Raw genomic sequence first — 15,784 nt, 5'->3', positions numbered from 1 at the left:
ATAGGAGTAACAAAACTGTTATCATCCAATTTAGGTATATTTGATTTGTCCTCTAGGGTAAATACAGACTGGAATTGATCACTTAAAGCAGCAGCTTTTCCATGTGGATCAGATACTATGGAACCATTCACAAGTAAAGGAGAAATTCCTGATGAATCTTTGCGTTTGGCTTTGATGTACTTCCAAAACTGTCTGCGATTGCCAGAAAAAGAATCATCAAACATTCTTCTACAGTAGGAAGAGTGTGCTAACTCCAGTTTACCATTCACTTCGTTTCTTGCTGAACGATATGCAGCCCAGTCTTCATGTTTATTAGTTTTTTTTGCACGATTATAAAGGCGTTTCCTTTGTTTCATACAATGTTTAATATCATGGTTTATCCAGGGCAAGCTTTTCCGGTTTCTGATGGCTTTTTGTGGTACATACTTGGTAATACTTTCTAGTAAACCTGTCTTGAATAATTGCCAATTCTCCTCCACAGTCCTAGAATAAGGGTCAACCGAGATATAAGTATAGTACAAATCTATCATATCTTTCCTGATTGCATCAATATTTCCCCTATGATACAAGAATACAGTATGTTCTGTCACATTCTGAGGTACATAAGCCTCAACATTAACACTGAATAATACCGCCTCGTGATCTGACATTCCTGGAACAACAGATGTTTCAGAGACAATTGGAAGGGAGGTAAAAACCAGATCTAGGATATTCTCATTCCTGGTTGGATCTGTAACAAATTGTTCTAGACTACTGTCATAAATAATATCCAAAAACAGAGAATTTAATTCATAGCCGTAAGCTGGGTTTTGTCCCAGTTGGCCATTACCATCTAACCAAACTATTCCTGGGAGATTAAATCTCCAGCTAAGATTATGTTAGGAAACTGGGTAGAGTTATTTATCACTTTGTTAAGGGATTCTTGAAGTTGTATTAATGAGTGTTGCATACTGTTAGGAGGACGATAATATGAACAAATAAAAATAGGATCATCCTTAGCTAAAGTTATCTTAACCCATACAAGTTCAGCATCCATGTCCAGTGATGGGACTTCAGATGCACTGAATTTATCATTGACACATGTAAAAACACCACCACCATCTTCACAACGATCTTTATGAAAAACATGATAACCCTTGGGGAATACTTCACTAGAATTATATGATTGGTCTATCTGTGATTCACACCCCATGATAATATCAGGTTGATGTTCTTGGACCAATGTATGAAATCTAGCTCTTCGATCAATGCTACGGATACTACGACAATTTAGACTTAGAATTTTTAATGTGTTGCTATGGTTATAAGTTACTGATTGGTTATTGCTATGGTTATAAGTTACTGATTGGTTTGTGTTAGGAGGACTGATTTGGTTGAGACTTGCTCAAGGTAGGGTTGCTACGTTGAGATGATACAATGATTCTGCCCCTTTTGATAATCAAATTAGACTCCCCATTTTGTCTTCTTCTTTTCAGTTCATCACGTAACCTTTTGCCTTCTTCGCGTTCTTGTCGAGTTAGATCAGGTGTAATAAAAACTGTCTTCCAAGAGTCACTCTGGCGTAGACGAGGTGACCTGGCTAGAATTTGCCTTTTAATATCTTCATTTTCCAGCACTACTAGTAGTAAACGTGGCCACCCACGTTGTTGGCCAAGGCGCTTAATGGTAACAATTTGGCATCAAGGCCCAGCACATCTTTACAAATAGAAAGAAAAGTTTCTTCATCTTTAGAATCTTCAGGTAGCTTGTGCGCAATCAAATTACATTTCCTGCGATTACGATCGTTGAGCTCATTCATTGCTTCTATGGCAGAGTGAGGAGTGGTTGGAGACTGTATAACTTCAGATGATAGTGAGCTCAGTTTGGATTGAATATTTTGGTGCATATCATTCATTTTTTTTGCTAAGGATGAAACATCATTTTGCAGTTAGTCATGTTTTTTTCTTGATTGAGTCACAAAGAGTTTGGACTTGTTGCATCGATGTGCTGGCTTTCTCTTTATCTTGAGTGGTCTTATCACAGGAATCAGTGATCAAGTTGATTTTGGCTAAAAGATTAGTTCCTAGTGATTGAATTTTAGACTCAATGGAGCTGTGCAATTCTTTTGAGTCATCGTACAATCTGAAGGCAGAGGGTACGTTTTGCATACAAGTGGAGCATAGGAACACATTATTACCTGTCAGCTCACCTAATACAGTACATTGTTCGACACTTATCTTACAGCAGGTCCTATGTTGAGCCATCTCACACCACGTACACTCCATAGCATCATCGCTGGTGGTTTCATCACAAATCGTACATTTACTATAGTCTACTTTGGATGGCGATGTCGACTGACTTCTAGGACGTTTTGGTCGCAACATTCCACCACCTCAATCCAAATAATGCTTCCCTGGCGAGCGATAAAGTACACGAGAACAAATAAAACTATAACGAACGAACAACTAGCCTTAACTGGTACCGTTTCAGACCACGGTACCAAGGTTCTCAAGCGTTCTGGGGTCGGTTGTGATTTCAAAACAACTGCAGTGATACCAGACGAGACGAAAGTGGCCCCAGCTGTTTTGCTGTATAGTAACTTCTCTACTTGCGTCTCTAACTTCACAGGAGAAAGTAACAATCCTTGAAAGCCAAGTAAAAGTTATTATTGTTATTGTTATTATCTACTTCACAGGAGAAAGTAACAATCCTTGAAAGCCAAGTAAAAGTAACAAAATACGTGGGAGGTGACTCAAGAACAACCACCTCCGTCACGATTTTTTATTTATTTTTAAATGTGAGAAAAAGCGATAGTGAACTGCTCGTCGAACGCAAGGAAGATTAACGCTGATATCTTCTGTCTCCTTGAGAGTACTGATATGAAACAAAGATTTTGAAACTCCTCTTGCTTTTGGGATCACGATGCCTCCAAGGTTTTTAGTGTTATCACTTTCCTTCATTGTGAAACAAGCGCTTTTGATTTTACGGATTTTTTTGCGTTTTTGTAAATATTCCACCCATTGCGTTCTGCGGGCCCAGCGTGCGTTTATTGCACTCTACTGTATAATTAGCTAGCTAGGCTTGCACGAACGTAATTATGGGACCGATCACAAATATTTATGTGATTTAAGTGTTGTATGAAGTTACTAAACTCAGTAGCGAGTGTTCTCATGTGTGGCGAGTTTCTCTCGCAGCTAGTGCATATCCAGGTGGGGACTATTCTACGGAACGGAACGGAACGGAATGATGGACTAAACTATGGAACGGAACGCTTTCTCAAATTGAAGCGTGCAACTTACCATTGTTGAAACTGCCCTTACGAGTTATCAGTGGCACCTCCAGTGGGTGATTAAACATAAGATAAAAAGAATTAAAGGATCGATTGTGGGTTCTTGTTGGTTGTCATTAGTAACGAAGTATTAATTGTGGGATGAGCTGTATCAGTGATGTTCATCCTTGGTTCATCTACGGATATACCAAGAAGGGCACTTTATGTGAGCTGGTTTGCTCATTTTGACTTTAGAAAACAGTCTGGGCCAGCTTTTCAAGTCATATGTCAGTGTACAAATAAAGCAAGCAGGAAGACACTGGTAACAGGAAAGAGCCAGCTGAATTAAAACTTGAAGAATTTTGTGCAGTGTGAGAGGAGCAAATATTTTGGCAGATCGTAAAGGGGCTATATTCTGCAAACATCACTGAATTGTATGCATGGAGTTATTAACAGCCGGTGCAGTGGACTAATGCTGTATTCAATAGTGAACTGATTTTTTCTGTTGCACAAATTCAAGGATGTGTCTGACTGCTAGCCTTGAATCAGGCCAAATGCCAAAACTCCAAGATCAACCAAATCTCAATTATAAGCCTAGCTATGCATGTGAAACCATGCCCATAGCCACCAGGCAAATGTGATTTGGACCAAGATGTGTGTGTAATTTCAATGTATCTAGTCAGACCGGAAATGGAACACTCACATTAATTACATACCACCTAAGAATCCTAGGATTTCTTAAGTGTAACATTTCACATGCTTCACTTCAAACAAAACAGGTTAAATTTGTTCATCTATTTTCAAGGGATTCCCAGTCCAGCTGCATGGTCCATGAAATTACAGTGAGATCTTACAGTGTGGGCTGCTCTGTGTTGGATCTACTCTAGAGTTGAGATTTCAAGGTAGACTGCCAATGTACCAACACTGTTGTACCATATTTAAGTGGAGGACAAATGAATACAGTAATGCTAGATTATTTAAGTATACAAATTTTTCATAATGAAATTGATATCCCATTTTGATTTGTACCTCCACTTTGCAACATATTCAAGAACAAGAAGTTACCACCCTTATAATCTCCAACCGCTGTCATTAAATAACCAAGATCTCACCAGTCCTTGTTTTTTCAATCTACAATTTTGCTTTGGAACAATAATTATCTAAAGGCTCTAATTCATATTTAGTATTTAAATCTGTAATTCACCTTGTTGTGGTTTTACTAATTTTATTCTTCATTTCCTTTGAAGTTGTACAGTATAGGTAAACAAAGATAAATTTCTCTCCCATCTTATTCTAGGACTGAGAAAAATTTAATTATTTGTATACAGGCTCAAAATTGAGAAAATATAAAGCAAGTGAATTAATATTATACAGTCAGTTTGCTTTTGGATATTTAATGTCTCCAACTGTAACAAAAATTCAATGAATCCATGCATGCATCTCATCGCTGGTTGTCTGAACATTCTGCAAGTGATACCTCACTCAATCAACCATATATTCTGTTTATTAGACTGAATAAAGTCATTTTCACCTAGACTTTTCCTGTCACCAGTAACTTTCTACTTAATTTCTCTGTGGATATTACGCTCTGAAACTGAAGAAATTGAGTGGTCTTCTAAACTATTTATCTTGTCAAGATCACCAGAAGCAACTGACATCCAATCAGCTACTGTATTGTAGTAACAAAACTTGCCTTGGTCATGCAATAAATGAATTGAAGAGACCTGCTTGATATATCAGGTAGTAGAATAATGCACTGCATGAAACAGCTATTAATATTTTATTATTATCCTATTCCATTTCCTGGAAGTTCCACTGATGAATGCAACTTCAGCAATGATAGCGGCTAGACAAGCTGTAAGTTTTGATTCAGAAAGCATTCCATTCTGTAAAATAGACCCCATCCTGGATTCAACTCACTACTCAGGCTAAGATATCTGACATTATGTAGTCCACTATTCTGTTAATGAATCATTGATGTTCACACAATATAGCCTCCTTGAGGTATCTGAAAGTTTGCTTTTCACACACTGCACAAAATTCCTTTAGATTCTGTTTAGCCTGACAGAGTTGATTCAGCTTGTCACCATACTTGTTTCCTTTGTAGTGTAGCTACATACTGCCAGATTTATGCCTATTAGAAAGGCTGAGCCCCAGATTGTACATTCTAAAGTCAAAGTAAGCAAAAACAACTCCATATTAGCAAAAAAGTCATGCATTAAGTTCCCTACTTGATACAACAGCAAGAACCCACAATCGATCCTTAAGTTCGTTTTATCTTTCTTGGGGTAAGTTTGTTTACCAGCTGGAAGTGCCACCGATAACTTGTACAGAAATGGTAAGCTGCAAGCTTCAATTTGAGAAAGCATTCCGTTCCGTAGTTTAGTCCATAATTCCGTTCCGTTCCGTTCCGTTCCGTAGAATAGACTCCACCCATATCCACGCGATATTCCACAGGTATGGAACAGTGCATTGCAAAAGAATGATCCCGCGAGAAGATGCGAGCATTACTCGCATGTGTATACTCGCGACGTTACCTGTGTGTTGTACTGCTATATCTCTTCACTCCCTACACCTGCCGCTGTACTCCTCTACACCTACTGTACATGCTCAGTGCATGCATATATCATTTGAGAAATCATGATCATTTGAAGGTCTTTTCTTTATGAGAGCTTTACGTACTTCATACTACAAGGATTACGTCCGCAAAGTGAAACATTGTTACCTGTAAGGAACTACAAGCTGGGCAGTCTGCTCTAGAAGATGTTCCCAAACTGAGTGTAGATCACGTGAATACCACACTGCATTCACCGGTTGGCCACTTTGGCTTTCAACACCCTTGTTTGTTTCTCTTGATAAATCAACTTCACCACAAAGTCTTAATAACTGAATAATCGGCAGTCAGCAACTCCCATACACTCGCGCACTGTAGTGTGACTGCCTTCATAGAGTTAGATCTGTTACCACCCTCAATTCAAGTTAAACTTTCTCACATCATATAATGCCACGGATATGACACTCTTTCTACTGTTTAAACTTCTCACTGCATGGGATCCAGTAAATATTTGAACAACAGATATCATGTGCAAGCATAACAGAAATAAAATTACATGCGCTTTTGTGTTATTTAATAGAGTACCTCATACAGTACAATTAATGGCTTGACAGTTGCGATGGACTGGAGATGCCACACTCCTAAGTGCTTTTACATGATGGTTGTATGGCTTCAGCATGGAGGTATGTATTTCTGAGTGTATATATAATTTTGGCTGATTGGCTACTAGTACTTGTCCCAAAAAGTGGGGGGGGGGGGGGGGCAAAACATGCTTTTGAAAATGGTGTGGGGGCCCGGCCCACCGGCTCCGATGCCATTACTTCCAGCTGATCTCTCTACAGGATGACTTGTTTCTAGCTGAACTCTCTATAGGGTAGTTTCTTAGTAGCTGAACTCTCTTCAAGGTGACTTCTTTTAGCTGAACTCTGTACATGATGGTTTCTTTGTAGCTGAACTCTCTACAAGGTACCTTCTTCTAGCTCATCTCTCTACAGGGTGATTCGTTTGCAACCAAACTCTCTACATGATGGTTTATTTGTAACTGAACTCTCTACAAGGTAACTTCTTCTAGCTGATCTTTCTACAGGGTGATTTGTTTGTCGCTGAATTTTCTACAGGGTGATTTGTTTGCAGCTGAACTCTCTACATGTGGTTCCTTTGTAGCTGAAGTCTCTACAAGGTGACTTCTTCTAGCTGAACTCTCTACAGGGTAATCTGTTCGTAGCTGAACTCTCTATAGGGTGATTTGTTTGTAGCTGAACTCTCTACATAATGGTTTCTTTGTAAGTGAATTCTCTACAAGGTGACTTCTTCTAGCTGATCTCTCTACAGGGTGACTTGTTTCTAGGTGAACTCTCTACAGGGTGGCTTGCATTTAGCTGAATTTTCTATCAGATTCACTGTTTGGAACTGAAAATTCCCTACAGAATAACTTGCAATGTAATATAATTCTATAATGAAGTAGGTTATAAACGTAGCTGAATGCTCTATTAGGGTGACTGTTCTATTAGAGTATCTTGATCTCTCATTTGTTACACGCAGCTGCCTTTCGAATCATAACTCAGTGGTTTGTAATCCGATTCTTCTGTACCACTGCAAGAACTTTCTATGATGATTATTCCAGCTACGTACTGATTTTTAGCTCATTGTTTAAGCGGTTTGCCTGGTAGATGTGAGAACTAATAGTTTTTTTTATTCATAAAATTTGATCATGTAATTTTGACACAGGTTGGGTTTTATGTCATATCTCCATGGTCTTTATCTTGATTCCATTTAAACCATGAACAGGCACTCCTATGATGGTTACTCCATCTATTATCAATTTTCAACTCATTTTCTCCAAGGGATTTACCCTGCAGGCATGACAGACCTTCGACCTTATTTTTAAAGGTGGACTGATACCGATACCAGTATCGGTATCGATGCCGATACCAGTGGTATTGGCATCAGATCGGTATCAGTAATACAAGGTACAGATACCACAGTAGACACTCACCCTTTTATTAAACCATCTCTAGCTAAGTTTCCAGTAGCTAATAACTTAGTTGAGCTAATCAGTAACTTAGTTGAGCTAACAAAGTAGCAAAACTAAGCCTTTGTTACTCTTTTCCAAGTATTGCTACAATTGCTCTGTGTGTATTCTAATATATTAGAGTATGTGAATCCTTTGTAATTAAATGGTAGTGCAGTTGTTCCTCAAGAAATAAGTTTATGACTACTTGGCTTGCTTTTTCATGAAAAGGTTTGGTTGAAAAGCTGTAACAAACACTGTACAATTATCGGCCGCCCATGAAATTAATTTCCTTACCAATAAGCATACAAGAAAACTACCTCAAATCAAGAAATTAGTAATCCACCATGATGTTTATCATGTTTAGCTGTTACACAATGAATATTTTAAAACTTGATTGAACTAAGATCAATCAATTTTAATAGCTAATTATGTATCACAACATTGAAGTTTCTATAAAAACTTGTCTAGGCTTCAATGTATAGTATCGGTATCGGTATCGGCAAATAATTTCAGTACAAATATTCATATCGGAAATATTGGTAAAAGTGATATAGGTCCATCTCTACTTATTTTACGCAAATATTTGGTTATAACTCCATAAATGTTCATCAGATTCCTAACAAAGTTGGTACTGAGATCCGCCTTAATGAGCCTTTTAAGTGTGCCCAATTTCAGCCCGATCCGAGCACGCTTTCATGTTTTATGGTGGATTTTGTGAAGTGTGCAAAATGAAGCAGAGGACGAAGAAAAAAATGAAGAAATCAAAACGAAATTTTGTTTGCTTACATCTCGAAAATGGCTGCTGTGAGTTCCTTTAAATTTGGTATGTTGACTCCCCTAACTGGCTGGCACGTCTATAGCAAATTTGATTCCAATCGGATTAGGGGTCACAGAGCTACATAGGTGTAAATATTGCATTTTCTTTCTTCCTGTTAATATACTTATGGTGTGGTGCACCGGCTTCTTGGGCTGCACAGCACACTGCCGTGTGTCTTGTTGTAAGACAAAATAGTAATAATGATGATTCCTGTTTACAAAAGTAGGGAAGCCATGATGCATGCATTGTACATACAGGAGTATGCCAAAAGGCACCTGTCGGGTTGAAACGACATCAAACAGTGAAAAAAATCAAGCCCGTAACCTTAATCGTTATCAAGTTATGCTTATCTGAAGGCATCACATAGGCAGCAGTCCGTAAAAATTCCATTAAGTAAAATTTATTAAATTTTTGTAGCAATGTATTGGAAGCATTTATGGTCACACTGAAGGCACTTTTGGGCTCTTCTATACCTTACCAATACTGCCAAGTCTCCAGGATGGTATTGTGAAGCTGGGATATATTTGAGTAGAAAAACCTTAACCTCCATGATCCCTAATATACAGTACTACTGTACTATATGATACAGTGCATGTGCTTTTACAATGCTGACATATATGTAATGGGATAGTAAACCTTTTATCACAGTTTTATAAGTCAAAAGTCTTCAAGGTATTCGCAATATTAGATAACTGCAGTTGTGCATGTTCATAAATGACTTGAAAGCACATCATAGATTTGGTAAACCTTATCAAGTTTGTCTATGGTGAGGTGAAGTATACTAAAATAGCTTCATTCAAGGGAAACTTTCCTTACTTACTTACTTTGCTAAGGGGAAGGGATTGTACTTATTTGAATGTAAATTAATGATATTGGACTTTTAAAATTTCATTCCACCATTCCAGTAGTCCATTCAACTTTTTATACTCTCTCCCAATGATGTGGCCAGTATCAGCACCATAGACAATAAAGTTCCCACATATATTTCATTTGATGCCCTGCTAAGATTAGTTCTAATACTGTAGCTGGTTAAATAGCTAATGATTTGTGTTATGATCACTTGTTCAACCCATGGCACTTCTTAAGACTGACCAAGGCTACATGTGTTTGTTGTGGTGATAGTAAGCCCTGAATACTGAAAGTAACAACCAAGCGTGCATTACATCACTTCTCGTGGCATTTTAACTACAATCAGTGCTGTCTTCCAGTTTAGCTAGCCTGGAGTGTGACCAGTGGCTTATTCACCCTATTGCGCCTCAGGACACATGCATTGGCGACAACTGTTTAACTGCTATGCTACCAATGTTTACTTGGTTTAAGGTCTAAACTTTATACAAAGGTTGTGTGGGATCTGAGCAATTTACCAAATTTTATTCCACCAAAGACAATCAGGACAACACTTCGCGAAATTATCCCTCCAACCAATTTTTCCCTCCTTACGGTATACTACAAATGTAACTGTAACCACTCCGTTCATTTAATTTCTTAATCATTCACATAGTTCACTGTGCTGTTTCATGAAATAAAAGCTAATGTCCCTATAGTTTATAATATTATACTAGTTACCATAATTATGATAAAATTTCTAATGTTAATGCTTTTTCCAAGTACATGTACCTCTTTAAGGGTGCTCTGTACAGTTCTGCGTATGGCTTCTGAGGTTAGCACAGCTGGAGTTTACTAATGGATTCCCATGGTCACCAGTAATTATCTAATTAGTCTGTGGCTTGTTTAACGGTGGCGCGCCCAACGAGAAAATGTCTTTTATGATGAAATAACCTGCCACAAACGAAGAAAGAAGAACGATATACACGAAGGAAGTGAAGTAAGTGTTGTATCTTCTTTATCGTGGTCTAATGAATATAGCAATCCGTAATTAACCGATTATCTTCTTGTTACGCAATTAAGAAACAATAACTGTGGCCATAGAACAGCTGCGGGCGTCTCAGTTCTACACCTTGATACTAAAATTATAACTAGTTCGTCATTTTAGATCCGATAGGCATGAAATTTTCAGATGGGCAACCATGATATTTATGCATTAAAAGAGCATTTGTACTTTTTTGATAGCTCCTTCTGGCGAGGAATGGCGTGGAGGTAAAGAAGACTGATTAGTGCCAGCACAAAAGCGGAAGAAGAGTATCTTATGACTGAGAAACCAGAGAACAAAAATAGAAAAGCACGTTTGTTTGTACAAGTTTCAATAATGTAATTTTAAAGAATCAAGTCTCTAGGGCACAAACTGTGGGACTAGTTCTAGTTTGAAGTAAAAAATTATAACTCGCCTTCTACAGTGAGTTAAGACATGGGATTTGGACTAAACTGTGCAGTAGTGATAGCTTATTGCAAATAAAAGAGTTTAGCAGTTTAGTTTAATCCATTCGTAAGTTATAGCAGAAAACATAATTTACGGGAAGCCATATGTGCAACTGTACAGAGCACCCTTAATCATCCCCTGCCAACATGTGTCCTGATTTAAAAAATTTCTGTACATGAAAAGTCCTCACAATCATTATACTATAGCGGCCATATGTCCGAACCAAATTGCATGTATGTACAGATAATGTGTTGTGTGGCCAAGGAAGCCAGTGCGACAGACAAGAGTGTATTTTACAATAGCAAAAAAATACCATTTTCATGCATCCATGGCTCAATCAGAAACTTAGCTGTCCAAACTCCCTTGGGGTGGGAAATGCCTTACTCCCTATTGCTGAGTAGTGATGGGCGATATTGATATTTTGCTATACGATTATTGTCATGAACAAATATCACGATTATTGTCAACTCAATTCTTGTGATGAAAAATACTAAACACATCATGAATTGTTAATTGAATGGTTAAATTACATTGAAAATTTGCAAATATTTCTCTGATTACCATGATTATTGGACGATATTATTGCCGATTTCGATTATTACTAGTTAATGAAAAGTACACGATGTCGATTATTGCCAATAAAATAACCACGATTATCACGATAATTGAATAATTGCCCATCCCTATTACTGAGGTATAAACCTTCAAAGTTTGTCTTATTTTCTTCATATTTTCTTCTTTTTGCAACACTTTTATAATCGCTATAGCTTGTACATACTTTATTCAATGTTTATCTTTAGGGCAGTAAGGGCGTGTTAGAGCACATAATAAATAATCCAATTTTCAGGAGGATTAGATTAAGAATAGAGAATTACTGTATGTGCAATAGTTATGTGATTTTGTCACACATACAGAGTAAACCGCTTAAAAGAATGATTTTAAAATCACTCCATATCTGGAGTAAACATTGCAGTACAAACCTTTTGTGATTTAAAGGTGATTGGGATTATCGCCATGGAGTTATAATAAAAATCCAATCATGTGTAAAATTCCCATGATCAAGCTTTGCTAATAAAATGGTAGTGTGATTGTGAATAAAACACAGGAGAAAATCATACAATTTTTTTAAGCACGAAACATTCAGGAGTCAATCCTTTGGCAGCTGAGTTTGAGATCCTGTAGACAGTTTAGCTAAAAACAAGTCACCCTGTAGACAGTTCAATTACGTTACAAATTACCCTGTCGACAGTTCAGTTACGTTACAAGTCCTTGTAAAGTAAAGAATTTAGCTACAAAAAGTCACTTTGTAGAGTGTTTGGCTACATGAAATCACCCTGTAGAGAGATCAAGTTTAAAAATTATGCATAATTATTGTTTAATTATACACACAAATTCCTAAATATCTGTTTAACTATCTATGTTTGCTCATACAGTAAACAGAAAAGAACAATTAAAGTGGTAACCAAAGCCAGCTATAGGCTGACTTTGGGGTTAGCTATTATATAGAGAATTAATATCAAAATGTCCAAGCTGTGAAAACAGGGTGCGGCACTCCAGATAAGATGGTGAAAATGTTGTGAAATTAAAGTTGGTGGCCAAGCAATGGCTGCGATAGTACATGTAAGTAAATGGCAATTATGACAATTCAGGTGCGTATGGTGCTGATTTCTAGGATGAGGTAACACATATTCACATGAATTGTCATAAATTCACCTAAATTTTTGCCCATGTATAACCTAGCATCACAGTCATTCTTGGCCGCCACCTTTGATTTCACAACTGGTTTTCTTTTTGGGGTTGTAACACCTTTCTAGAGCTTGAATATTTTGATATTGATAAATACATGCATTGCACTTTTGTATGTTGTGTATATTATTTACTTAGGGATTATTCCTCATGAAAACCAAAGTCTATTTACTTATCATCGTGGGCACAGTTGGTCTGGTTTCCATGATCCAAGCTTTACACCATTATTTAATCCAGTATTTGATGACCCAGAACTTGAATCAAATGCCACTTTCTCATGCAAAAATGATGCCTTCTGCCTGTATGACGTTGCCACCACTGGTAGAATGGATATTGGATTATCCACATTAGATGGTAGTATGGAATTTGATGAAATAATTAGACTATCTTATCCAGGTTAGTAAAGTAATCATCCATTATTGAAACCTATAAATGCAGCATATACATGGAATGACTGTGCTACAATATGCATGTGACAACGGCATAATTATTGGTACATGGCACATGGTATTGTAAATGGTGTAGCTAAATATTGTTGAGGTCTAAAGAAGGTTACTAGACACTCTAATAAAGTATCCACACTTTGGCTATAATAGAACAGTCAGATGTGCCTAGTAGTGGTAGTGGTAGTGGTAGTGGTAGTAGTATTAGTTGGTGTTGTTGTAGTTATGAACAGTTAGTTGATGTTGTTTCAATTGTATTCGGCCACTTGAGTGTCATTTCATTGCCAGCATTTTAAGAAGATCCCGTTATTTAATGACTTAGCTTTTGATGTCTTCAATGTGTCTCTGTACAAATGTACATGTGAAATTCTTCAATGAAAACATAGTAGTGAAAGTATCTTCAGAAAGCAACTCTGCTTGGAACAACTCGCATTCTGCACAGACTAAATTTGTAATTGTGTATCTCATGTATTTGTACATGATACACTAATTATGTACGACTGTATGCACATGTGAGTTTAATAGTAGTAGTAGTAGTGGCAGTAATAGTAGTAGTAGTAGTAGTAGTAGTAGTAGTAGTAGTAGTAGTAGTAGTAGTGAAGATCCTGTGGGATTTTAGCTTACAGTCTGCCAGTCACCACCTGATTAATCGTCCAGATATTGTTTTATTTGACTATAACCTTAAGAAGATCTACTTCATTGAAGTTTCTTGTCCAGCTGATGTAAATGTGCCCTCTAAGGAGCAAGAAAAGTTACAGAAGTATCAATGATTGGCACATGATTATCACATGATGTACAGAATGCCGGTGATAATTATCCCTGTGGTGGTTGGATGTACAGGTGTTGTATCTTCTAACTGTATTACTCACCTTCGTCGTATCCCAGACTTTTCTAACAATTTATTTTGTACCATTCAAAAGGCAGCCGTAATTGGAACTGTTCATGTCTTACGGTGTACAAATGTGATTTAATGAACATTATCTTATGTACTTGTACATGATTCTGTTCTTTCTCTGTACAATTGTGTGTACATGTAATTCTTTTAATGAAAAGTAGTAGTAGTAGTAGTAGTAGTAGGCGTTGGCTTGTTACATCATTACTATTGTCTGTACAATGTGTTGTACATGTAGAATTTCATTAAATCCGTAGTAGTAGTAGTAGTAGTAGTAGTAGTAGTAGTAGTAGTAGTAGTAGTAGTAGTAGTAGTAGTAGTAGTGGTAGTGGTAGTAGACATGGTGGGCCGGGTTCTCCATTGGCATCTGAGTAAGTGTTTCAAATTACCATTATCTGCTAAGCACTGGTATGACCATCAGCCCTTGCCGGTGGTTGAGAATGATTCTGCAAAGGTCCTATGGGACTTTAGTTTACAAACTGATGTTCATGTTCCTTCGAATCGACCTGACCTTGTACTGTTCTTGAAACATGAACATAGAATAATGTTTTTTGAAGTATCTTGTCCTGCAGACGTTAATGTACGTAATAAGGAGCAGAAGAAACTAACCAAATACCAACCACTTATCCGGGAGTTTTCTGAGTGTCATGGTCAGCCTGTTGGCATCATACCTATTGTTTTTGGTCATTCAGGTGTGGTGTCAGTTAATCAACAGGATTACTTGAAGCAAATCCCAAATTACAATGAGAACTTGTTTAATAGCCTCCAGAAAGCTGCTATCTTGGGGACCGTAAACATCTTAACATCTTTGAACATTGGCTGTACTTAGGCTTATGCTTGTATTGTCATTGTATTTCTGTACATACTGTACATGTGTGTCAATTCATTTGAATGAAAAGTAGTAGTAGTAGTAGTAGTAGTAGTAGTAGTAGTAGTAGTAGTTTTACATCCAGCACAGAAGGGGTGTGCTAGAGGAGAGCTTGGATGCACAGATCATTTGTTGTTGAATAGTCATATTTGGAAGCAGGTCAAGTCTAAGAATCGATCACTTTCTGTTGCATGGCTTGACTATAAAAAGGCCTATGATTCTGTACCCCATAACTGGATTGTTTGTTGTTTAAAATTATTTTGATTTGACACCACCATAGTACAGTGTATTGAACAATTGCTCTCACTATGGAGTACTACTTTGTACCTTCGGATGCCTACTTGTGACCCAGTGATGCTGGCAGCAGTCTCTATTAAGCGCGGTATTTTCCAGGGAGACACACTTAGTCCTCTACTGTTTTGTCTTACTCTTACACCATTGAGTATGCTGTTGGATTCCTTGAGTGGGTATCAGGCCACCACTACGAGAAAAGTAAATCATTTGTTGTATATGGATGACATTAAATTGTTTGCAAAATCGGATATCCAGCTTGAAAGGCTACTTCACACTGTTTATATGTTTTCCAATGATGTTTGTCTCACCTTTGGGCTTGACAAGTGTGCAAAGTCCTCTGTAGTGAGGGGAAAAGTGGTTTCATCTGATGATGTTCCCCTATCAGACGCTTGCTCTATACGTGTATTGGGTGTTGGTGAGTCATACAAGTACCTGGGTTTTTATGAATCTGATGGACTAGATTGTGTCAAGAGTAAGGAGATGCTTACTGATTTATATAACCATCGATTGAAGATAGTATGGAGCTCATTGCTCAGTGGACCTCGTAAGACAAGAGCTACAAACTCATTTTGTGTTCCACTCTTGTCCTTTG

General features: G+C 37.5%; 1 protein-coding gene across 1 annotated transcript in view; it reads left to right on the top strand.

The window, feature by feature from the left end:
* LOC136248010 (sushi domain-containing protein 2-like) overlaps positions 1–15,784 on the top strand; it is a 130,100-nt gene that overhangs the window by 89,703 nt on the left and 24,613 nt on the right. The window contains exon 8 of the mRNA XM_066039826.1: positions 12,834–13,091. Coding sequence (XP_065895898.1) covers positions 12,834–13,091 — 258 coding nt within the window. The remainder of the gene's footprint in view (positions 1–12,833; positions 13,092–15,784) is intronic.

The sequence above is a fragment of the Dysidea avara genome, chromosome 2, assembly GCF_963678975.1.
Source record: "Dysidea avara chromosome 2, odDysAvar1.4, whole genome shotgun sequence".
NCBI lineage: Eukaryota > Metazoa > Porifera > Demospongiae > Dictyoceratida > Dysideidae > Dysidea > Dysidea avara.
Note: the sequence above shows the minus strand (reverse complement) of the source record. Positions and strands in the feature narration are given on the sequence as shown.